At 37.6% G+C, this 24,000-nt stretch overlaps 1 protein-coding gene across 1 annotated transcript; it reads left to right on the forward strand.

Annotated features, from left to right (window-relative positions):
• The first annotated feature begins 686 nt into the window (after positions 1-686).
• Positions 687-23,677, forward strand: slc44a4 (solute carrier family 44 member 4). The gene is made up of 22 exons (XM_020658054.3): positions 687-938; positions 8,537-8,585; positions 8,804-8,877; positions 11,554-11,632; positions 11,731-11,830; positions 11,922-12,047; positions 12,934-12,994; positions 13,436-13,556; positions 14,811-14,894; positions 15,188-15,300; positions 16,117-16,239; positions 16,568-16,667; positions 17,818-17,910; positions 18,018-18,120; positions 18,932-19,191; positions 20,193-20,287; positions 20,638-20,741; positions 21,314-21,387; positions 21,506-21,576; positions 22,447-22,541; positions 22,860-22,944; positions 23,077-23,677. The coding sequence occupies exons 1-22, from the start codon at positions 896-898 to the stop codon at positions 23,190-23,192; spliced, it is 2,169 nt and encodes a 722-aa protein (XP_020513710.1). The 5' UTR covers positions 687-895; the 3' UTR covers positions 23,193-23,677.
• The last annotated feature ends 323 nt before the right edge of the window (positions 23,678-24,000 follow it).

The following is a 24,000-nucleotide window of genomic DNA, read 5'->3' on the forward strand; positions in this document are numbered from 1 at the left end:
TTGTGGTAAAGCTTTGGGTTTTTTAGTAACCAGGCAGATCACATGAAGAGTGTTGCCTGTTGGTATTATTGTAATTGACAGCAGGGGGCGTTTGCCACCACTCAAAGCAAGAGAGATGCACAGTCAGAGAGTCAAAGAAAAACAAGAGGTCCCACTCTGCCACTGATTCCCTCTACATCTGATTTGAACAAAAGCACTTACAGAAAGATGTACATTTTCCTTGAGATTTTGGGAAGAAAATTAACATAAAAACTACATAATGAATCAAGAATAATACTAGAAGCATTTGTACATGAGCAAATTACATTAATGAGTTTTTTATCAGGATGTTGTTGCTAAATATAAGTTTGGACATCCTCCACCCTGAACTGATGTAATATTATTTTTTGGGATTCAAATATCAGAAAACACAACTACTTTTAATATTTTTCATCCAAAATAAACACAAAATGTATAAAAAATTAAGAAGAAAAAGTACTAAATCATTTTATTTGATCATCCTAATCTGAAGGAACAGATTATTAAAGTATTTACATATGACTGTATTTAAGTAATGTTGTACCTTAAGCTGTCATGTAATACAACAAAAGGATATAGGTGCAAAAACCTCAACTAAAGTTTGCACTACATTTGGCATCACCGCCGGGAGATTAGAAAAGGAGTGATGCCTCCTGTCTATGAAAACATCTTTGGTAGAAGTGCAGGTACGCATCTTCAGCAGGTGCTCGATACCCAGCAGGAAGAAAAGAAAGATTTTTTCCAACTCGCTCGGACACGACGAGCTCATTTTAACAGAGTTTTAACCGGTTTTCTGTTTTGTTTTAAGAATACTTTTTAGCAAAAGAAGTTAAGTTAAGAAAAGTGAAAGAGGGGAAGTTGGCGGTTCAGGTGGGAAATGGGTAAAAAACAGGAGACAGATCAGGAGAAACCGGAGTATGGTGAGTTAACATCGTCCGTTACCTCAGAGGGTTCACCTGTTCACCTGAGTATCTCTCAAAGCTCAAGATAACCAACATCAACTAACTAGAAATACTTTAACTGTGTCTTATTCTTTCTTCCTTAAATATGTTCCTGTAACATTTGTTGAATAAAATTAACAGAGTCAGAGATTCTAATTAACCTACGCAATCTTCTGTACGGAAGAGGAATAGGGCCAGAAATAAGAAATTATGAATAATAGGAGGAGGATTTTTTAAAAATTCATTATGCACTTGAGCAAAGGAAGAAATGTGTGAATAAATATGAAATTCAGTATCGAGAATTAAGTCAAAAAAATTAATGAAATCTTATTTGAACTTTATTCTCCACATTTTCACTTTTTTTTCTCAAAATTTAGACTTTATTCTCAAAATTGTATTTAAACTATTTTCGCGACATTTCACTCGAAGTGCATGAATGAAAAAAATCTACCTCCTATCATTATTTATGTCAGGTCTAATGACCCTAATCCTCTTCCGTACTTTTGACTTTTGATGTCATTTAAAGCTTAGACCTAAAGTGAAGTTGGCTAAATAAGAAATAGGCTAGATAAAAGATGAATGTCTGCCTCTTTAACATTTGATAAATAACTTTTCTCTTCTTAAATCTTCACCAAAGGAATACCAGGACAGCTGTGTGAGCTTCTTAGCACCAATAACTTTGTTTAATAAGTTACTGTGAACTTATCAATTTATGTCATCATCTTTTATAGGTCAGACACATTACCTGATCAAAGGTAATGCTTTCAATAAAATAGATTTATAGTTGGCCACAAATGAATCTCAGAAAATGTATATAAATCAATTATTTGAAAAAAAGTGTTTTTTCTATTATTTCTTTTCTTACATGTCTTTATAATTCATCTCTTCCAGTTTCTAAAAGTCCTTAAAATGAGACAAATGTTAGGATGAAAAAAAGCCGTATTTTGGTTAAAAAGCAAAGTCAAGTGTAACGCTGCTTGTGCTTTGTTGTGGTAAAAACACCTATAGCGACTTGTGGGTGAGAGTCTGTGAAACTTGTGCTACCTGTTTATATCACCCTCCAGGTTTCTTGTTAACGTGTTTGAAGCTATTTGGAAGCTATACCTGCAAACATCTGTGTTATAAGCTGCCTTTAAGGTGTGAAATCTCACGTCATTATCAGTTTGATTCATTCATCCCGGCTAAAGAAAGAACATGGTTCATGTAAAGTTGATGCTAAAAGCAGTGACCATTTCTCTAGATTAGACCTGTAAAGCGGGTATTTTGATTAACACATTTTATTCTTTATTCTGTGTATAGTTGACTCCTTATAACTTTAAATGTCTTTCAGTCCAGAAACCCCTAATAATATTATTATTACTATTTTTACAAAAGCCACAGAAAACAAGAACAATCTGTTTAAGTCATCGATGATACAGGAAGTTGTTGTTGAATTAGATCACTCTAAAAGCTTCCTCTTCTGAATGTATAGTTTCTTTTATGCTCTGTCATTTCATTTCAGTTACAGCTCTTGTTTGTTGTTGTTTATGTATTAGGATTATAGATTTGCATCCTCTCTGAATTTGAAGTAAGTTTTCCCTCATGACGATCTTTTGTTTGGCAACCTGAAGCCTTTTTCACACATGCACTCTGGATAATATCTAGATATATATCTAGGGATTTCCTGAGGTAAGACGTGACGTAAATAAACAACGCGGAAGTAGCGGCCAAAGCAAAGCAGAGTCCGCTACACGACGTTATAATGACAATATTTGCCTTTATATCAATGCTATGTGTAATCCAATGGAATGACAACATCCAGAAAAGAGAGGAGAACAACATACTGATGAACAGAAAACAGAATGCAGACGTTTAATTAGAGCACGGAGATCGTAGAGGTCGCGTGCAGAAACAGTCACTATATAAACGTCATTCTCTTTTCATTGGCTCCAGTTGAAATCTCCGGAGTATATGCGGCCGTGTTCAGACATCAGCTCACTCGGACTTTCTGCAGATTAAAACACGAGGGGTCTGGAGGAGAAACTCCGGGTAAAGTCCCCGTGAATGTTTGCATTCACACATGGCCTAAAGACCCTCCGGGTAGACAAATCTCCGGAGTTTTTCAGGAGATTTCCGTATGTGTGAAAAAGGGTTTTAGTCTCTGAGCACTCTGGTCTCAGATCTGTCTTGATCCCGGTTAGTGTGGCCTTGACTACAACACTATAATGAGGGTTAATTGGCCAAAGAAGAGGTTGAAGTGGTAATACAGCGATAAGATATTTGGATGCTGGAGAGTGGTGAAAAGAAGTAGAGAGATCCTGCACTTTACCTTTTTAGAGGTGTTTTGTATTCTTCAGCTATAATCAGATATCTGGATGTTTATAATTGTCCTGCATTAAATCCATTATTGCAGAGTCACTGAACTGTGATATTATCTTTATTGTGGGCCATAACTTGCATATGAATTGGTATTGAATAACCTGTGATCCCCCCCCCCCCCATCTGTCAGTCAAGCGGCTGGTGTTTGGTCGTGTATTTCCCGCCCTAGCCGAGCTTTACATCATGACGGAGATCTTCAGTTTCATGTTAAACTAAATGCTGGCCTTATTTAAGATCAGCCTGTGTGTTTGATTTTCAGTCCTGTGTGTCATGTGTTCAGCAGAGCTCTGTCTCCTGTTTGCTTTCTGTGGTATCTGATGTATTCATAGAGTCTCCCATCTGTTGACAGTCCGGGAGGTTTTTGTAAAGTGATGGTAAACAACCCCTCCCTGGTGGTAAATAACCATAACTCCTCAAATAACTTCAGAGGATAATGTGCTGACAAAAGAGGCTTGTGCAGGACGTGTCGCAGGTGACACTTTACTAATCGCAGCTTTATTGTGACAAGCAGAGCCTGTGTTTTTAGTAAAAAACCCACACATGTAAACTCATCACCTTGCTTCCTCGCATACTGCTGAACGACACGAGGAAGTAGAAACTATTATTGAAACCACAGATTTTAAACAGTGTGTTGTTGCTAAATGAAGTGATTTTGTTGCACGACTTGTTTGGGTTTTTTCTTTTTGATTTTGAACATTCCTGTTCAAAGTTTGTTTCCTCTTAAGAAAGTTGCAGACACTCACTGTTATTGGAGAAATAAGTGACTTGCAAAGAGGTTGTTGCTGCAAATCATTGACTGGATTTCTTTTTTAAAGCTGAAGGCAACAGCCAAAGACTATACGGCCTAATTTAATAACCAGATACATAAAGCAGATAATATTTTAAACATAGGAATCAGTAGGTCTGTTTTTGAGGTTTAAAGTTCATAAAAATAAAAATTCCTTCTAGATTGTATTAAATAAAGTCTAATATTCAATGAAATGTAAATCTCATAAGAAGGGAAATATGTTTTGCAGTATTCATTTAATTAAAATCTTCCTGATTTTTTTTATTTATTTGTGTGGGTCTGTCTAATCTTAGAAAATCGTGAAAAATGACAACCCATATTTCTCAAAGCCCAACATTTATTGATTTGTCAACAACACACATAGCTATTAAAGGGATACTTCACCCGTTGAAACATGAACCTGTATTGACATTGGGTCATATATGTAGAAATGTGAAATACATTTTGAAGTTGGAGCCTTCTTGGCTGAGAAAAGGCAGAAAGTGTCTTTTTGGCTCATGTGGATGAAAGACACCAAATCCCAGAATGCACTATGCCTGTGTCCATAGGCAAACAGTGAGAGCACTGACACTAACAGTCCGCCCCAGCTCGAGCCGGCCCGGGCTCCTCATCCTCACCAAAACACAAGACCGGCCTGTCAGCAGCAGCCGTCTCGCAGCTATATTTATACTTTTTTCTCCATTATCAGCTTTCTCCATCGAGCCTGTTAGCATAGCTTCCAAGCAATATGGCGGACGTTAAGTTTTGATTCTGGGAGTGAGTTCCCACCCACTGATCTGTGATTGGTCTTCAGTGGTCGAAAATAGATAAATAAAGAATTTATTTGCAATATATGAAGCCGTTCACAGCTTATCAGTTTTTTGTTACCATGCTGCTGGTTTTATTTTGAACTGATCCAGAGGACTACTGAATTTTAACAATTGCAAAAACTCTTTCTATTAAAGCTAAAGCAGAAAATGAGTCAGTGTATGCTGAGCAATTAGCTCTTTATCGACTGAATAACTTACTTACTAATAACAACTTCTGCTTCCAGCTTCCTTAATATCAAAATGACACATTTCTTTGACACTAAACTGATTATGTTTCTGTATGAACCAATTATTGGACAAAATAAGTAAACACCATCTTTGGGATTTTTTCACTTCTTTCTGACATTTAAACCACTAAACTGATTAACTTTAATAAATCAATTCTGAAAATATTTTTCTTTGAACCTGTTCTCCTCGTTCTCTCTGAATGATCACAACAAAATAAATCTTTGTTTGCTGTACATTAGTGGTTAGTTAAACAATTATGCAGGACTCATGTCACAGTTTCCCCCTTCCCCTTACATCCTTGTATTTTTCACTGCTTGGTAAACAGAACTCTTTTCTTTCTCTACTTTCTCCTGGGAAAGTCTCGTTTACACGACAGGTTACCAATTAACTGAGCTGTCATCTTTCTGCAGTAAAACATTAAGAAGGGTGAGGACAAGGCTGCGTAATAACCACACAGTGCTTACAATATTTATTTAGATAACGTCTTATATCTCTTCAGTTAAGAGACGTAATTCTTATTTAAATACCTAATTTGCTGCCACAAATCACTGATGGATGTTTGTATTTCACTGTGTTATCTATCTTATGTAAAGCGGCCGTTCCCTCTTCCTACCAAGGTCAAACAATGACCCTGACACTTTTTTTGATTTTGCAAACCCAACCCTATAACCGTGCCGTGCCTAGCAACTAGCCCGTCTGGGGTTCAAAGTTTTGAAGCTTGCTCCAGTTTTTAATGAGGACATAAAAAGTGAACTCTGTTTGCATGTGTTCCACAGTCACACAGAGCGTTGTTTTCCATGTTGTCAGTCACTCTTCACAGCAGAGCTGAAATCTGACACTCGCTGCATTACAAGAGGCCGATGAACAGGTTCCTTTGTTCACACAAATTTATATCATTGCAGAGGCCTTTTTTTTTCTGACAAAAACCTCCCTCCTGTGTAAAACTACTCGATAGAATATTTATTAGTCTGGCTCAGTTTTAAACCTCATTTATGAACACTTTAGTTTAGTTTTTGGTATTCTCTTTCAGTGTTGCAATGTGCCAGTGTCAGAGCAGTATGAGTAGTTACTAACTTTTTGTTTCCTGTTTCAAGATTTGCATCCTTCTCAGCAGTGATGCAGCAGTCTGCCGTCAGCGTTGACACATGCATTCAGCCCTATGCAAATTACAGCCAGTGGAGATCATTTAGCTCTCACTGCTATTAGAAATGATTGTGGTGAGGAGCATCAACAACGACAGATCATAGTACCATGACATGCTATTATTTGCATGTTTCACTGAAGATCCAATAGGCCGTTAAAACTCTTCATCACAACCTTTTACCCCGGTTAGTTTTCATGTCGATGTAGCACAAAAAATGTTGATCTCCAGCCTATTTGTCATCTTCTCCACATTTTTAAATACTCAAAGCAGTCCTGTTTGTTTTTCCTGCCAAACAGGATAAAATTATGGCAGCTTGTTGAGGCTCATGTATCTGACTCCTATGACAGCAATGTTTTCAGTTTGCCCAAACAAGTTTTCAGATCAAATTTGAATATTTAAAATGATGAAACATCTGTGACAAGCCTTTCCAGCAAGGTCTCTAATTTGGATTCAAATGTTATTCAAATAACCCTGAACTGCTTCATGCCAATGTGGTGCCTCGACTCAGATACTTTTATCTTCACTCCTGCCCGTGTGATTTCTCATTAAGTAACTTCTTCTTGTTCTTGCTGTCAATCTTTCCCCGTGTTCCAGGAAACAACCCTGAGACATTTTTTTCCCGTAACACAGTCACCTTTGTCACAGAGTTACAGCACCTGAGCAACTAACCCATAAAAAATGACTTCTACAAGACCTTTTCCTTATTGACGTACAATGTAATCTATTAACTCTAAGAAAGGGACACATGAAGGCGTCTTATTACTCAATAAAACAACACACTGCGTCATAGGGGCAAAAATAGAAATAGTTAAGTATGCAAATAAAACTTTATAAACTTGCTCTCTTAATGATTAATCTCTAAAGTGGAAGTACAATGATGAGACGTTGACTTAATGATTTGTTGATTGAGAGAAAATTAATGGCCATTGAGGCTTTAATGAGTAATATGTAAGATATCTAATTAATTAAATTATAAAATTACCTTACTATATCATTCACAGATCTTTCTCTGTGTCAATCGCTGGTTCAGTTTCATCAACTACATTTTTGTCCCATGGGGTCCCCCAGGGTTCAATTCTGGGTCCAACTCTGTTTCCCATTTCCATGATTCCGCTTGGAAACATCATTCAGAAACAAAACAATTTTCATTGTTATGCTGACGACTCACAGCTTTATGTACCGATTACACCTGGCAAAGTCATTTTCAATGGTCCCCTGGCAAAGAGAAATTAACTCACTGAGTTAACAAATTGTGTGAAAGTCTCAGCCAGAACCCTTGGGGTTATTCACGATCATGACTTCTGTTTTTGGCCCCAGGTGAAGAGAGTTGTCCAGTCCTGTTTTTATCAACTGGGAAATATGTATCAAAGGTCAACTTCCTAATGTCAGTAAAGGATCCAATGCTATATCTTTGGACAAAAGGACACATGCTTTGTTGAAGTGCTGGATTATCTGACAACAATGTAGCAGCCAGTATGTCCTCCTTCTTTTAGAGTCCATTGCAGACTGGTTTGTCTTTGTTGTGACCATAGATGGTAAGCGGTTTCAAGGCACCTCCACACGGCTGTTTTGGACGCCCCTCGATTTGCCAGATATGAGAGCAGTTATCAGGTCAACAGGTGTTGCAGCGATGGAAGCGGGCAAGAGAAGTGGTTCAGATAGAAGTGATTGTACCCGACCTAAAAAGCCTCTGCATGTTTCTAATAAGCTCCACGAGCAGAAACGTGCTCAAACTAGGATCAATATTGGAGATGCTTTTGAAAAATGGAGAGAGGTTAGAACACAGAAAGGTTTACAGACCCATGCAGAGCTGGATAAACACTGAAGCTTCAGAGTCCTTGACATGGCAACCTGGGTTCACACCCCTTCCTTCGACTGAATTTGGATTGACAATACAAGGCATTTTAAGACATCACATGGGAAGAATTGGATTGTGTATATTTTTTTCTTATTTTATTAAAATCTTAAGACCAGATGATTAACCGATTGAGCCACAAAAAAACACAGTTTCATCAAGAAAGACATCAATTGTTAGTTGCAGCCTCTGTTCAAAGTAGGAACACACTAAAACAAAAATCCCTTAAGAGTCTAAAGCGTTTTTACGCACAGCAGCACCTTTCTGATTTAATAAGCCGTGCAATTCCTCGAGGTGGACTTGCAGTGCCATCACTGATGTAACAATACGTGATACGCTAACATGTGTTAGTGTGAAGTTATTTATGACACTTGTGTTACTGTTTTCATTTCCCAGGAGATCCGGCTCAGTTTGACCCAAGCTTCAATGGACCCATAAAGAAAAGGTGAATTCCTCTTTGTTTACTTTGACTGACTCCTTAATTCCTCATTCCTTTCCTTTTATCTGTAGAGTTTTTGATTGACTGTCAGTCTTTGTGTTTTCAAAGTTAACATTTTGTTTGCTGACTGAAATCCCTTTTGGCAGCCCCAAGGCAAAACCTCAATTCCAAGCTCAGCCCGTTCACTTAACCTGTTCCTGTCTCTGTTTGTTGCTCTTCATCAGAGGGTGCACTGATATAATCTGCTGTATCCTGTTTATGGCTGTCATTGTTGGCTACATTGGAGTCGGAGCTTTAGGTGAGAGTGACCTTGATAACACTAACACAAACCTCTGAGCCCACCACCTCACTCATTTGTATATTAATTACATATTCCTTTCTATTCTAACTGTCTGTCTTGTCCACTAAGTTCTTGCCCCCCTTTGATGTGGTACCCACAAAACTTCTGAAGGAGACCATGCCAATTATCAGCCTTTTCAATTTAGCTATTGTAAACAGTTTTCTGTCATCTGGCTCCATCCCTGTTTATTTCAGCATTGCCCTAGTTGTGCCCCTCCTCAAAAAACCTAACTTAGACCTCACCACACTGGAATTACAGACCTGTCTCAAAACTCCCTCTCCTATTCAAGGTCCTGGAAAGTAACTGTTCAAACAACTTCAGTCTCATATATCCGATAATAATTGATTTGAAACATTCCAGTCTGGTTTTCCACAGCACTAAGATAGCTCTTCTTAAAGTCTCCAATGACCTTTTTATTGGCTGAAGATACTGGTTACTGTGCAATCCTTGTTCTTCTTGACCTCAACTCTGCGTTTGACACTATAGATCACAATATTCTCATTGACAGACTGGAACACTGAGCAGGAATCATTGATGTGGCCCTAAATTGGTTAAAATCGTACTTACATAACAGATCTTTCTCTGTGTCAATCGCTGGTTCAGTTTCATCAACTGCATTTCTGTCCCATGGGGTCCCCCAGGGTTCAGTTCTGGGTCCAACGCTGTTTCCCATTTACCTGATTCCTCTTAGAAACATCATTCAGAAATATAACAATTTTCATTGTAATGCTGATGACTCACAGCTTTATGTACCGATTACACCTGGCAAAGTCATTTTCAATGGTCCCCTGGCAAAGAGAAATTAAGTCACTGAGTTAACAAATTGTGTTGAAAGTCTCAGCCAGAACCCTTGGGGTTATTCACGATCATGACTTCTGTTTTTGGCCCCAGGTGAAGAGAGTTGTCCAGTCCTGTTTTTATCAACTCGGAAATATGTATCAAAGATCAACTTCCTAATGTCAGTAAAGGATCTGGAAAAATTAATTCATCTTTTATTTCCTCCCAACTCGACTACTGCGATTCATTACACACCTGTCCCAGTTAAAAAGCAATCCACTGCCTTCAAATAGTCCAAAATTCAGCAGCCTGGCTTTTAACAAGAACCAATAAATGTGCTCACATCACCCTGGTTTTAGCATCCCTTCACTGGCATCCTGTTGCTTTTAGGATTGGTTTGAAGATTATTTTCATTACTTTTAAGGCCAAACGTGGGCTGGGCCCTTCCTATATTTCTGAGCTTTTATCCCCCCATGAGCTAGTGCACAGTCTGAGATCCTCTGGTAGAGCTCTGCTGGCTGTTCCACGATCCAGGCTAAAAACCAAAGCGGACATGGATTTTTCCTATAACTTCACCTCAGTATTTTTTTTTCATTGATTATTGCCCCATTTTGAAAGATTTAACGCTGAATCGACATGTATATGATGTTAATATTAAGCTAGCAGCCTGTTAGCATAGAGCATAAACAGTAACAGAAGGAAAAGCCTGCCTCTGGCTGAAAGGCTAAAATCGACTGGCTAGCACCTGTGAAGCTTGTTTCATGTTGTATCTTGTTTGTTTTATATGTAAAAAAAAAACCTATGCAGCAGAAACAACAAAATGGCCAGTCTGTCCTGGCTCTAGAGCACATTCTCTGTCCAGTCCCTACTGGTTTCCTTTACTTTAGGGCGCGGTCACACTGGCCATCTGTACCGTGCCGTACTCAAGCACGATTGGCCCCCCACTGCGCCACTCCCACGCGATCTGCGGTCACACTACAAAGGACTATCTGTGCTTAAGCACGATTACCTCTTGTACATAACGTCGTAATACAACACATGCACGCTTTATGTTATTATGAAGCGTGCTCAGTTGACAAACAGGCAGAGAGAGATAGTTTTGTTTTGTAGTACATCTCAGCTACTGTTAAATGGTAAATGGCCTTGAGCTTATATAGCGCTTTTCTAGTCTTCCGACTACTCAAAGCGCTTTTACACCACATGTCACACCCACCCATTCACACCCTTTCACACACTGATGGTAGTGGTCGCTATGTAGTATCATCCATCATATACTGACACCGAAGTAGCGGGAGCAATTCGGGGTTAAGTGTCTTGCCCAAGGACACATCGGACACATCAGACATGTTGCCCAGCTGGGGATCAAACCCTCGACCTTCCGGTTGAGAGGCGACGACTCTACCAACTGAGCCACATCTGTTCCATCTACCCTGCATGTTTGTTATTACACCTTGTTCTGTGCAAAGAAAGATCTTCACAGTTGTACCGAGAGCTAATACACTGATTTATTTATCAAATTCATCTTATTCATCTTTCGTCAGCTCCATAAGTTTGTTATAGTACAAACAGCTGATTTCCAGTGAACATCACGTCAGCAGCTCTTTATTGCTCTGTCATCAAACTCATTCCAACACTCTGAACACTCTTATCTAGAGTCAACAGACACTCCTGATAGGTGATGTAGTCACATTTCAACAGGACATTTGACCTCAATAGAGGATATTGGTTTCTTCTTACTTTATTATTTTACTCCAGACTGTTTTTTTCTTCATTGACCGTGTCAAATTAGATTTTGTCTTTTATGTTGATTAAAGTTGTGGCGTTCTCTTCTTAATGTGTTTGTGATCTTACCATCAGCTTGGCTCTATGGAGATCCAAGACATGTTCTCTATCCAAGAAACTCCACCGGATGGTTCTGTGGCATCGGACCAAACAAGTAATTTAACCCTTCATGTGTTTTTATTTATAATTACAGTTTTCCTAAATTTAACAAAATATGATTGTGACTCCTTCTTTCTCTTTCCCCTCCCTCAGAGGCAAATCCAACTTGTTCTACTACAACATTTTAAAATGTGCCACATCTGTGAATGTAATGGCAACGGCTCTTAATGGTTTCCAGTGTCCGACCACACAGGTAGAGACGGCTGCTCATTTGACTTGTTTTCTGATGATACTGCACTGACCCAGCGTCCCTGAAAGAGTCGTCTTATTTCACTACCTTTTAGGTTTGCGTGGAGACATGTCCCACTGACTTTAAGGCTGTGGGAATACTGGACTACTCTAAGAAGCCAGCAGCCGTTTTTGATCAAAAATACTGTGTGCCTTCTTTAGACCTGGCTACAACAGACATGGTAAGTCCATTAATACACTTCTCAAATGTGACTCTTATCATATATCACATAACAGCCCAGCTACGCTCAGAGACAATATATTCAGTCGTACAACCATTTAGACTCGAGGGGAAGAATTTGATGGTCAAATGCCAAGGCCACTGTGACCTCAAAAATATATATTTTTTGGGGCAAAAACTCAAGAATTCACACTGTTGATTATTATGACAACAAGTCACACAAATGTCTTTTCAGATTCTACACAATTATGAGGCTCAGATCATAGACTTTAAATGACAAGGAAGTATTCTCATTGGTTTCTGACGAGGTGTTCTGAAAGCTCAATGATGGAAATTGCCTAACTTCTGGCTAATCTGGAAGCAGGCATAGAGGGGGATTGAATATCTTGGTCACTGAAACACGCCCGTCTAGCTTGTTAAGCAACAAACAATAAAAACAACAAAAACAAAGCTGACAGTTAATGGTCTGTAATGACTAAAGTGACGCCTCCTGGCAAACAGCTACAATCCTCCCACATGATGTCACAATGCTTATTTCACAATATGATTTTATCAGGATTCAATTTTCTAATTAAATCTATTTATGTATAAATTATACTTTTCTTTAATAGTTATATTTAGTTAATTTAGTTGTTGATTGTATAGTTGGTTCTGCTGGTAAAAAAAAAAAAAAATCACGATGTATTTTTTGTCTTATCGATTTGAATTGTCCCTGTTTTGTTATTGATTTTTAATCATGTTTCAAGGTAGCGTTACATCTCTGTCCGTTAAGTTTTACAATTGCAAAGCAGTAATTTTAATTTTCTTTGGTCTCAAATTTTAAGAAGTGAAAATCTGACTCATTACTCCATTTACATGTAACTTAGATTTATTTATTTTTCCCCCAGAGCGTTCATGAAATCGTGGAAAAGGAGCTGTGTCCTTTTTTCTTCACACCCACAACCTCATGTGAGTGTAACGACCTTTAAAACTACGTTGTTTTCTTTTTCCTTTATTTGGGACTAGAATGTTCAGATTCACATTTTTCCACCCTGATTCAGATTCAGACGTCTTGAATATTGGTCGATATCGATTAAACCCCTCTTGATAGATACTGCTTAAAAAAAACGTCACCGCTCTCCCTGCTAGCTCTGTATTGTTGTTATTTGTTATTGTTCAATGACAATTTACCTAAAGCAAGTTGATTCTTTGGGGCGTATTGTTATGGTGTTGAATTATTTAATTGTTTGATATATCTGCACATTTCCTATTCTACAATTTAAGCAGCATCCGAGGCTCTGATATTGGTGTCTAAACAACTTGAGTTATGACATATATTTGGCACTGTGGCTTTAAATTCTTTACACTTTTTGTTAATGTGCATGCTGTTGTTGTTTTTTTCTGATTTAGTGCTGGGGAGATGTTTGCCTGATTTCACAACACTGGAGAAGATTCCTGGAGAATTTTCAGATATTCCAGGCTTACCGTCATCAGTCAACGCCACAGTCAACATAATCAAGAATGGCACCGGGTAAGAAACAAGGGGTCCTATTCTGAATTAAATGTTCAACAAAACCATCTGAAGAACCTGCTGTGAAATCAAACACTTTTTTCTTTACTGATTCTAAAGGAGAGAATATTCCTTCCTAGCGGTTTACATGTCTGATGTACGGATAAATTCCACTTAAATTCCTGTTTACATACAACTGTGTACGCATGCAATCTCTAATCAACAACATGACTTCCTTAAAAAAAGATCAGCATATAGATATTGCTTCATAATTATTATTATTATTATTTTTTCAACTTTGTTTTTATTGGGCAATCCAAACATAGTTCATTTCTTTTTATAATATTATACAAAACAATAATAGAATGCAGAAGAAAACAAAATGGTTATAATAATATCTTAGTTTGCCCAATTTGTTTTGTAATAGAGAAAAAATAAAACAACAAAAAACAAGCAACCCACATTAAAAAAAAACAAAAAAAAAACACACACACCCAAAAACTGAAAAGCAGAAATAAGATTTATTTATTACATATACTTCTCGTAGCAGCCAAGAAGGCAATAACATTGAACTGGCTTAAGAGAGATATCAGCATATCCCACCTGGCCTCACTGGATAATGTTGCATTTGGAAGACAGTTTGGGATATATTTAATTTTCTGTTACCATGACCGACATCAAATTCTGAATATTTTTTATATTTTTGAAATAAAAGGAAACATTTCTGTACATTGACTGATAACTAACACAGACACACACATGCTGATAATAACTGTGTTTCTTTTTCCTCTCTCTCCCCACAGCTTAGGGTCAGTGGCCTCGTGAGTGTTTGTGTCGACTTGTAGTTTAGCAGCTGTTCTCTTGTTGCTGTGTAGTTGTAGAAAGCCGCCGTAGATCGTTGTGTAAAATACTTTTTTTGGGGGACTGGGAGAGATAAAGCATAAAGTGACTTTTTCCTACAACCTGCAGTAAAACACACCCTCTATTTCCTGGTTTGAGTGCTTGCATTTTATCTCTTGGACTTCCTGGTAGTAACCCTTTCAGTGTGTCTGAAATCCTTGCAGGAGTTGAGGTTGTTTTGAAGATTGTATCTGATTCACCGCTTTTTTTTACCACTGCAAACTTACATTAGTCGTCTTTTTTTTCTCATTATAGTCATTAGATCTTCCTTGTTTCCTCATCCTGTTAGTTTTTCTCAACCCTTTTGCTATCCTCTTTCCTGTCTGAAGGAGAAAAGTCACCAGCACAGCTTCTCCTCCCTTTTGTTTTCATTAGAGACATTGTGAACGGATTCAATGCCAGAGAGATCGGCCTCCGAATCTTTGAGGATTTTGCGTCGTCATGGCAGTGGATCCTCCTGTGAGTTTACTCAGAAATCAACACTGCTCACACGCTGCCATCTATTGGCAGAGGTCAGAAAGGATGGCAGGTTTGAATGTATAGAGCTTAAAGGTTTCATCAAATCATGATTTAAAGGGCTTTTTTTTAAGCACATTTTCCAAAGTGTCAGGTTATTTTGCCCAATCATTAGATAATCCTTTTATTTATTTTTTATGTCTGATATGATTTACAACTTCAAATAAAATTGTCTTCTTTCCCCTCTTTGTTTTATTTTTCACTGTTTGCTCCCTCTTCAAATCGTCTCCTCTCAGCGGTCTGGTTATAGCCATGGTGGTCAGCATGTTGTTCCTGTTGCTGCTGAGATTCACCGCTCCAGTCATGGTTTGGGTGCTCATCGTAGGAGTCCTGGGCGCCGGAGCATACGGTAAACAGTGTTTGTAATATGTTCGAGTGTGTATCTGTGGCTCGACCAGCTTTAGAATGGAAAGATAATATACTTTATCTTTTCTAAATTCCTTTGAACTTGTTAATTCATTTGCACATGAGGAGCAGGCCACATGATAGAGAATGCATGTATGACTTTGTTAATAAATTGTTTATTAATAAATTAATTGTTTGTGCATATTTGTGTGACAATACCCATGAAATATTTAAATTAATCCAATGTAGAAAGGTAGAAACCTCAATTTTTTGCTTTTTGGTTTTGTCTGTTTGTTTTCTATTTTATTTTATTATTATTTTATTTGTATTATTTATTTATTTTTATTTATTTTTTAATTTTAAAAAATGTATTTATTATTATTATTATTATTATTATTATTATCATTTTTTTTTTTTTTATTTATTGTTTGATGTTTTCTCTCTTATTTCATGTTTTAATGTGTATGTATGTCTGTGTATCCATTTCTAGAGATGTTGCTGCTTCTTTTCTTTGGGGTAGTTTATTTTTTTGATTCATTCAACATCTTATGTTGAAAACGTGTTTGTTGAAATGAAATAACCAAATGAATGAAGCAACTCTTTGAAAAAAATTAAAACAAAGTATATTAAAAAAAAAAAAAACACATATTAATTAATCATATCAACAAATTCAGGCTGCTGCTGGTCCTGTGTTCTCCTTGTTGTGGTTTTGAGGTTTTATATTTCAGTTCTGAACACAGACAGATGTGACGACAGTGTTTTTTTTCTTTTGTCTCAGTATGAGATGTCTCTCTGAGTTGTTGGAGTGTTTCTCTTGCAGGAATCTGGCACTGCTACTGGGAGTATGACAACTACAAGAAAGCCTCTGCGTCCATCTCTGATGTCGGCTTCACAACAAACTTCAACGTTTACCTGCAAACACAAGAGACCTGGCTGGCCTTCTGTGAGTCTTATTAGCATTTTGTAGGGGAAAGTGAGTGTGCTTTAAACTTGTTAAAAGGTCAGATGTTGAACTCACATATGGTCACATGCAAAATAACACAAAATCAGGTTATAATGGTGATCTTTCACCACAGCAGCTTTTACTCAGGCAGTCACCAGTACAGAGGAATGGAGGGACATAAAATGGCAATAACTTTTGATATTATAAATGCCAAATATGTCAAATATTCACACTCAACAAAGAATGCCTTTGTGTTTGCACACAACATGCATCATTTGGGTCATTACATTTTTTAAAAACAACATAATTTTCTCTCCTCCCGCTGCAGTGATCATCATTTCTGTGGCTGAGGCGATCATTCTCCTGACCCTCATCTTCCTGCGCAACAGAATCCGCATAGCCATCGCCCTCATCCAGGAGTCCAGCAAGTGAGACATGAATCCAGTTAAACACTGTTCAGAGTTGTTTTTAAACTCCTAATTAACCTTAATGTTTGTATCCATATAAATGTATTCCTGCTCTTAACCCTCAGGCTTCAGTTTAATTTACTACCCTCTTCAGTCACTAAGGACAAACATGTCCATGCCAAAAAACTGCTATAAAAATAGAACAGATTGATATTTTGTTTCTACTTTTTTCTGCATACATCTCTGAAACAACTTCAGCCCTGCTCAAAACTACCAAACATTCAATAATCTTTAGGAATTTAACCCTTTAAATGCCAGTTTTATGACATGATTCTGGCATTTAAAGGGTTAAATTCCTGATAATTATTCAATATTTGATATTTTTGAGCAGGACTGGAGTTGTTCAAGAGATTTATGCAAAAAAAAGGAAAAATATCAATCTGTTCTATTTTTACAGCAGTTTTTGTAAATTGGACATTTTCGCCCTCTATTATCCAAACAGGGAATTACATTTTAAATCTGATGCAACACAAAAACTAACAATGCACCAAAGTCAATATTTTGGATAATCTTTGACATATCCAAGACTGATTTAAAAAAAAATCCACCAGCCACCAAATTAATTTTTGTGTTTTTTTTTTCATAAATAACAACAGTGACATCAAGTAATCAAACTCGCATTTAAAGGGTTAAATTCCTAAAAATTATTGAATGTTTGGTAGTTTTGAGCAGGGCTGAAGTTGTTTAAGAGATGTATGCAGAAAAAAGTAGAAAAAAATATCAATCTGTTCTATTTTTATAGCAGTTTTTTGTAAGTGGACATTTTTTGTCCTTAGTGACTTAAGAAGGTCGTAAACATGTTTCAGTGTTCTATTGATCTATTAAAAAAATAAAATGTGCATTACAAAATTTGTCAAGGGAGAGACTTTCTTGGAAAAAATGGTGCCATATGCACTAACACGGACAAAATGATGGCCAGATGAAGAGGAAACATTTGACCAAATGGACAAAAATGTCCATAGTGATGCATGAAGGTTAAAGGTTATTTACATATTAGGAGAAACACTGATATTAAGAAATTGAGGGAAATGTTCTAACAGCAGGTTTAAGTGTAAATAAGTTAGTGTGTCTTCAGATGTAATTGTGAAAACCTCATGATGTGTGTCCACAGGGCGGTGGGTCACATGATGTCCTCTCTGCTGTACCCTCTGGTCACCTTTGTTCTCCTGCTGGTGTGTGTTGCTTACTGGGGTGCCACTGCTTTGTATCCTTTTACCTTCATTTTATATTAACAGTCATCTTGTTCAGTGTTTGTTTTTAACTTTATAATCACACCTATAGTCCAGAGTTCTTCTCCTGAACTAGATGTAGATATTTGGCAACTTCAGGAAACCCAATCTACAGAGTGGTGGCCTTAAACTCCACTATGAGCGACTGTAAGAGCCTCAACGGCACAGTGGACTGTGACCCTCAGGTGAGTCAGTGACCCTATGTATTACATAAATCTTTTGATTGATTTGTTCATTAAAAAGGGAAGTCCCCAACCTTGAGACATCTGTAAACCCAAGGCGTAGTCCTCCTGCTGTCTTTTACATTTCTAAGTTCTTATTTATTGCGAGTCTTTGCTGTAAAAATCATAAAGGCGATCCTTCCCTTCCCTTTGCTTTCGTCGGTCATAAAGAGGCAACAGTATTTATCTAAGTTTGTTTTATAACTGGCTAAAAACTCAAACCCGAGTTTTAAAGGCTTTATATGTGATTGTTTTGATCCAGCAGATGTCGCCCTTGAGCACCAGCATGAAACCAAAACAACTCGCGGTGCATTGTTGTGTTAGCATGCTAATGCTAGCGATCTTTATTCTGCTGGTATCTTCACACTGCATGTAAATTTACCTGAAATGAGCGTGATCTAGAAACACAGTTAAGCAGTGAGTACAGTATGTTATTCTTCTTTTCTCTAGTCCCTCAATTAAACAACTTTTATATACGAGGGGAGGAGTCAGCCGGCCGTCCGGGCGATGTAAACAAACTGAAGATAGGACTCTGAAAACTCTGAAGTGGGACTCGGGTGTTACACCCATTGTAGACAGTCATGACTCACAGAGTTATTTTCAGAGGAGATAGTGGATTTATATTATATTAAAGTGTGAAAAATCACATATAAAGACTTTAATGAGTTTGAGACCCTTTTTTTGTCTCATCATAAATGACCCCATATCACAAATTGTTAGCCATTTAGAAGGTCGACTCTAACATCCTCCACTCACTCTTTCTCTCCTCTCTCAGAAATTCAACTTGTCCGCTTACCCAGAATGCCCCTCAGCGAGCTGCCTCTTCATCAAATACAACGACGAGGGTCTCTTCCAGAGAAATCTCTTCAACCTGCAGATCTACAACGCTGTGGCTTTCCTCTGGTGTGTTAACTTTGTCATCGCTTTGGGACAGTGCACGCTGGCGGGAGCCTTTGCCTCTTACTACTGGGCCTTCACCAAACCGCACGACATCCCCACGTTCCCCCTGTCCGCCAGCTTTTTACGCGCACTCAGGTACGTTTCATGAGCTGCCGAAAAACCATTTTAAATATCTGCAACATTAAATGATGTCAAAGTGTCTCACATACCGGCTGCCTGCAGGTAGGTATTTCTGATTAACCCTCAGGCTTCAGTTTAATTTACGACCCTCTTAAGTCACTAAGGACAAAAATGTCCACTTACAAAAAACTGCTATAAAAATAGAACAGATTGATATTTTTTTCTACTTTTTTCTGCATAAATCTCTTAAACAACTTCAGCCCTGCTCAAAACTACCAAACATTCAGTAATTTTTTAGGAATTTAACCCTTTAAATGCCAGTTTGATTACTTGATGTCACTGTTGTTATTTAAGAAAAAAAAACGCAAAAATTAGTTATTTTCCATATAAAAAAATATTTAATGGCTGGGGGATTTTTTTTTAATCAGTCTTGGATATGTCAAAGATTATCCAAAATATTGACTTTGGTGCATTGTTAGTTTTTGTGTTGCATCAGATTTAAAATGTAATTCCCTGATTGGACATTGGAGGGTGAAAATGTCCAATTTACAAAAACTGCTATAAAAATAGAACAGATTGATATTTTTTTCTTTTTGCATAAATCTCTTGAACAACTTCAGCCCTGCTCTAAAATATCAAATATTGAGTAATTATCAGGAATTTAACCCTTTAAATGCCAGTTTGATTACATGATTCTGGCAGACAGAAGAGGTAACATTTGACCAAATGGACAAAAATGTCCAAAGTGATGCATGAGGGTTAACATTAAAGCTCAGTTCAAACTGTAGTTCCCTCTCCAGCTCCTAGAGGGCGCCCTAAGCCTTCACATAACCACTAAGGGAAGCAGAGCTCAGCGGCTCAACAATAGAGATTGTTGCTGTGAGAGTCACTCTATCTCTGAGTGACAGTTTTCATTTGACACATTAAATGATGAAACCTTTGGAATTTACTTTCTCCTTTTCCATTATTTTTCTGATATCCATAAAAAAATCAAGTAAGACATTTTGTTATTTCAGGTTCCACGTGGGCTCCTTGGCATTTGGTTCTTTGATCCTCACCCTGGTGCAGATAGTGAGGATCATTCTGGAGTACATCGACCACAAAACAAGATGTAAGAGTGACATACAACCATTTCACTTTCTGAGCTACCCTGAAGGTCTCTGATCATGTTTTATCTGCTCCCTTTGTTTTAGTTTGTTAGGATCACAGCAGCTTTATTTCCTATAAGAGATCTTTACATAGAGACGGAGCAACTCTAACAACTTCTTTTAGTTATTCTTTGAGGGGCATTTTTTTCTTCTTTTATTAGATAGGACAGCTGAGGAGAGACAGGAAACATTAGAAGGAGAGAGAATGAAAACATGAAAACTTCCCTCATTATTGTGGGTATTGGCAGCATGTCATGTGGTGTTCTGTCTGATCACAGTAAACACTTTGATGTTGTTTCTTTTCCCCCTATAGCGGCTCAGAATCCGGTGGCTCGTTTCCTGATGTGCTGCCTGAAGTGCTGCTTCTGGTGTCTGGAGAAGTTCATCAAGTTTCTCAACAGGAACGCTTACATTATGGTGAGTCAATATATATAACGTAGGTATTGGACAGTTTTGGACAGCGGGGACCAGAGTGCTCCGAGATCGAGACAAGACCAAGACATTTAGGGATCGAGACCAAGACCATGAATATCACAGAAAAATCCTCATCTTGTGCGCAGGCGTGTGTCGCTCATTTAGTGCGTAACACTGGGAAAGTCGCAGCCGTAACCAGGGGATAAAAAAAACTACAAATTAATTGAAGTTATTTCTTCTTTTAGAAAGGGGTGTTATGCTTCTTATGGCAGTAAGTACATATAATCAATCAGACAAATAATCAGTGGTGGTCTTGCCTGGTCTTCTGGAGTCAGCCCCATCTGAGACCAAGACTAGACCGAGTAAAAAAGCTTTTTGATTCCTTCAAAAGAGACGTTCAAAAAGTGGTCTCGAAATCCTATGAATTACAAAACTATTTTCTGGTAACTTCACAAAAAAATCGAATAAGCAACACCTCATTTTTCCACCACTGCACAGTTTGTATGATGCTCAGAGATCACTCCTAAAGTAATGTTTGTTTTTCTGTCAATAACAAGTTTTTTGTTTCTTCACAGATTGCTGTTTATGGGAAAAACTTCTGCGTCTCTGCCAAAAATGCCTTCAAGCTGCTCATGAGGAATATAATAAGGTTAGTGCTGAAGTCTTCTTTTCTATTAATCCTGTTCAGGAGTTTTAGTCTCTGTTTGAAACATGAGAATATCAGCATGTTTCAGAGAGACAGAGTGATGATTCTGTGCTCCCTGTAGGGTGGTGGTGCTCGATAAAGTGACGGACCTGCTGCTGTTCTTTGGGAAGCTCCTGGTGGTCGGAGGAGTGGGTGAGTTCAAGCTTGAGGACTTAAATGAAGTACATGTGGTGGATTTGATCAATTCAAGTCGATTTCAATTGATCAATCAACGTTTACATAGTGGCACCAAATTGTAAAAAAAAGAAAAAAAGAAAAAAAAAACGGTATCTCTTGTCACTTTATATAAAAAGCATTTCTAGACCATCGATAATAAGGAAGCGCTTTGAAACACAGAGTAGGAAACATTAGTTTGAACAGTCATCATCTGACAACCTGAGCCGGGAAAGACGGATAAAGTGAGACAGGAAGTGAGAGATGAGTAGTTAATAACTTAAACTGTTTCCTTTGATATCAGAGCCACAATATTGATCTACAATCTGAGATAATGATATTCAGTGTCTTACAGTAAGACCTGTATGAGCAGTTTCTTTTTACTCATTTGATACTCGTGCTGAGGAACACTAAAGGACATTCATTGTAAGCATGTCATCAGTAAGACTGAGACCTGAGCACCCTCTTTTTGTCGAGTCTGATCTCCCTCCTTCGGCCCGTCGTTACAGAAAACAAGACGTGACACACGATCTTTCATCTCTGATGAAAAGCTTGATTTTCTGACCTCACGTTGTTGTTTTCTTTTTGTGTAGTTTTGTCAGTAGGACATGTTTTTAGATCATAATTTTAGAAAGTATTCCTGATTATTATTATTATAGGTCTTCTCTAATGATAAGACAGGTGGCGTACTGGATTCGAGTTCTACAACACTGATTTACAGAATGTTAAAAAAAAGGTTAATAATTAAAGAAACACATGAGACGTAAGACCTTTAATTCACAAGCTAGGAACGTCTTTAGAAAGCAGCCTGTTTGATGAAATGTTTCTTTAATGTCTTTCTGTTTCCAGCTGTGCTGTCCTTCTTTTTCTTCTCTGGACGAATACTCCTGCCCGGCGACACCTTCCGCTCTGAAACACTCAACTACTACTGGATGCCCATTATCGTAAGTGTCACAACGTGCCCCTCTCTCGCTCTGAAAACAGATTCACTCAGATACATTAAACTAAGTTTTTATTTGGGTTGAAGCTCTTTGGTCCACTGCACAGCTTTTGTACATTTTGTGTTTTTTATATTTTACATTTTTAAATTATATTTTATATCTTGTAATATCTTCTTATTCTGTATTATTTAAGTTGTTTCTAGTTCTGCTTTATTTCCTTGTTAATTGTTTAGCACCAACACACCAAGTCAAATTCCTTGTATGTGTAAATGTAGTTGGCAATAAAACCAGATTCTGATTCTGGTTCTCTTTTGATGACAGACGGTGGTGTTTGGTAGCTACCTCATAGCTCATGGATTCTTCAGTGTGTACAACATGTGTGTTGATACGCTCTTCCTCTGCTTCTGTGAGTAAATATCTACAGATCACTGAGTGTTTTATAAAAGCATGTAAACATGAAGGCTGATTTTTATCAGTATTATTTGAAAACTCAGACACAGAAACAAGCTCACAGTTTGATTTCATTTTTCCGTCACAGTGGAAGATCTGGAGCGTAACGATGGGTCTCTGCAGAAGCCGTACTTTATGTCCAAAAACCTCATGAAGATCCTCAGCAAATCCAACAAAGCGCCGAAGAGAGGGAAAAAGGAATGAAGACCTTTTGACCTGCAGAGTTCATGAATCCACACAAACAGTGAATCACAGATTTCAACAATATCTTTCTACACTTTACCGCTGCATCGTTTACTCCCAGTTTACCGAAACTAATCGGCTGATTTTGCACTTTTTTTTAAAATGATTTTGTACAATATTTTTTTGTATGTGCAGAAGTAGTATTAATGACTGCTCACATGAAAGGACTGATCATGTGAAGGCAGGTTAATTTAGCTTTAAATTCTCCATAATTATTTCCAGGTCATATGACTCAATGTTACAACAGGAAACACTCCAGACATTTTAAAACTGAAATAATGAATGTAGCAGGTTTTTTTTCTTCTTCAGATCGAGCACAAAGATCTCTAAACTATATTTTTAGTTAACATTTGTAAAAAAAAAAAATGTTTTAAATATAAACATTTTTATGACAGATATTTTGATTATGTTGAAAATAGTGTAATAAAGATGTAAATATGTTTAAATGTGTGTCTCGATGGTTTCTAATCCTTACAGTCATTAAAACATTCAAACCTTTGAGTCGACTGAAAGAGATCTCTACAAGCCGGACCTTTTCTCCTCAGTGAGACTCCACACAGTCAGGCGTCATGTGAAAGCTCACATGTTCAAGCTTTTGTGCACACATCACTCACTGAGCAACACGATGCAGAGTTCATGATCCTGGAGCCATTTGAGGAATTTACATTCAAGTAGGCAACAGATCCTTTAAATCAGGATTTAATGTGCGCTCTAACCCTCTGTGAGATTCTTAACGGCTGCACACTTATCATCCAGCTCTTCACGCCCG

This window comes from Labrus bergylta, chromosome 19 (assembly GCF_963930695.1).
Source record: "Labrus bergylta chromosome 19, fLabBer1.1, whole genome shotgun sequence".
NCBI lineage: Eukaryota > Metazoa > Chordata > Actinopteri > Labriformes > Labridae > Labrus > Labrus bergylta.

Coding starts and splice junctions, on each gene's coding strand:
- slc44a4 (XM_020658054.3), top strand. CDS start 896: ATGGGTAAAAAACAGGAGACAGATCAGGAGAAACCGGAGTATG. Junction 17,911..18,017: donor TACTGGGGTGCCACTGCTTT/GTATCCTTTTAC, acceptor AACTAGATGTAG/ATATTTGGCAACTTCAGGAA. Junction 20,742..21,313: donor ACAGGAACGCTTACATTATG/GTGAGTCAATAT, acceptor GTTTCTTCACAG/ATTGCTGTTTATGGGAAAAA.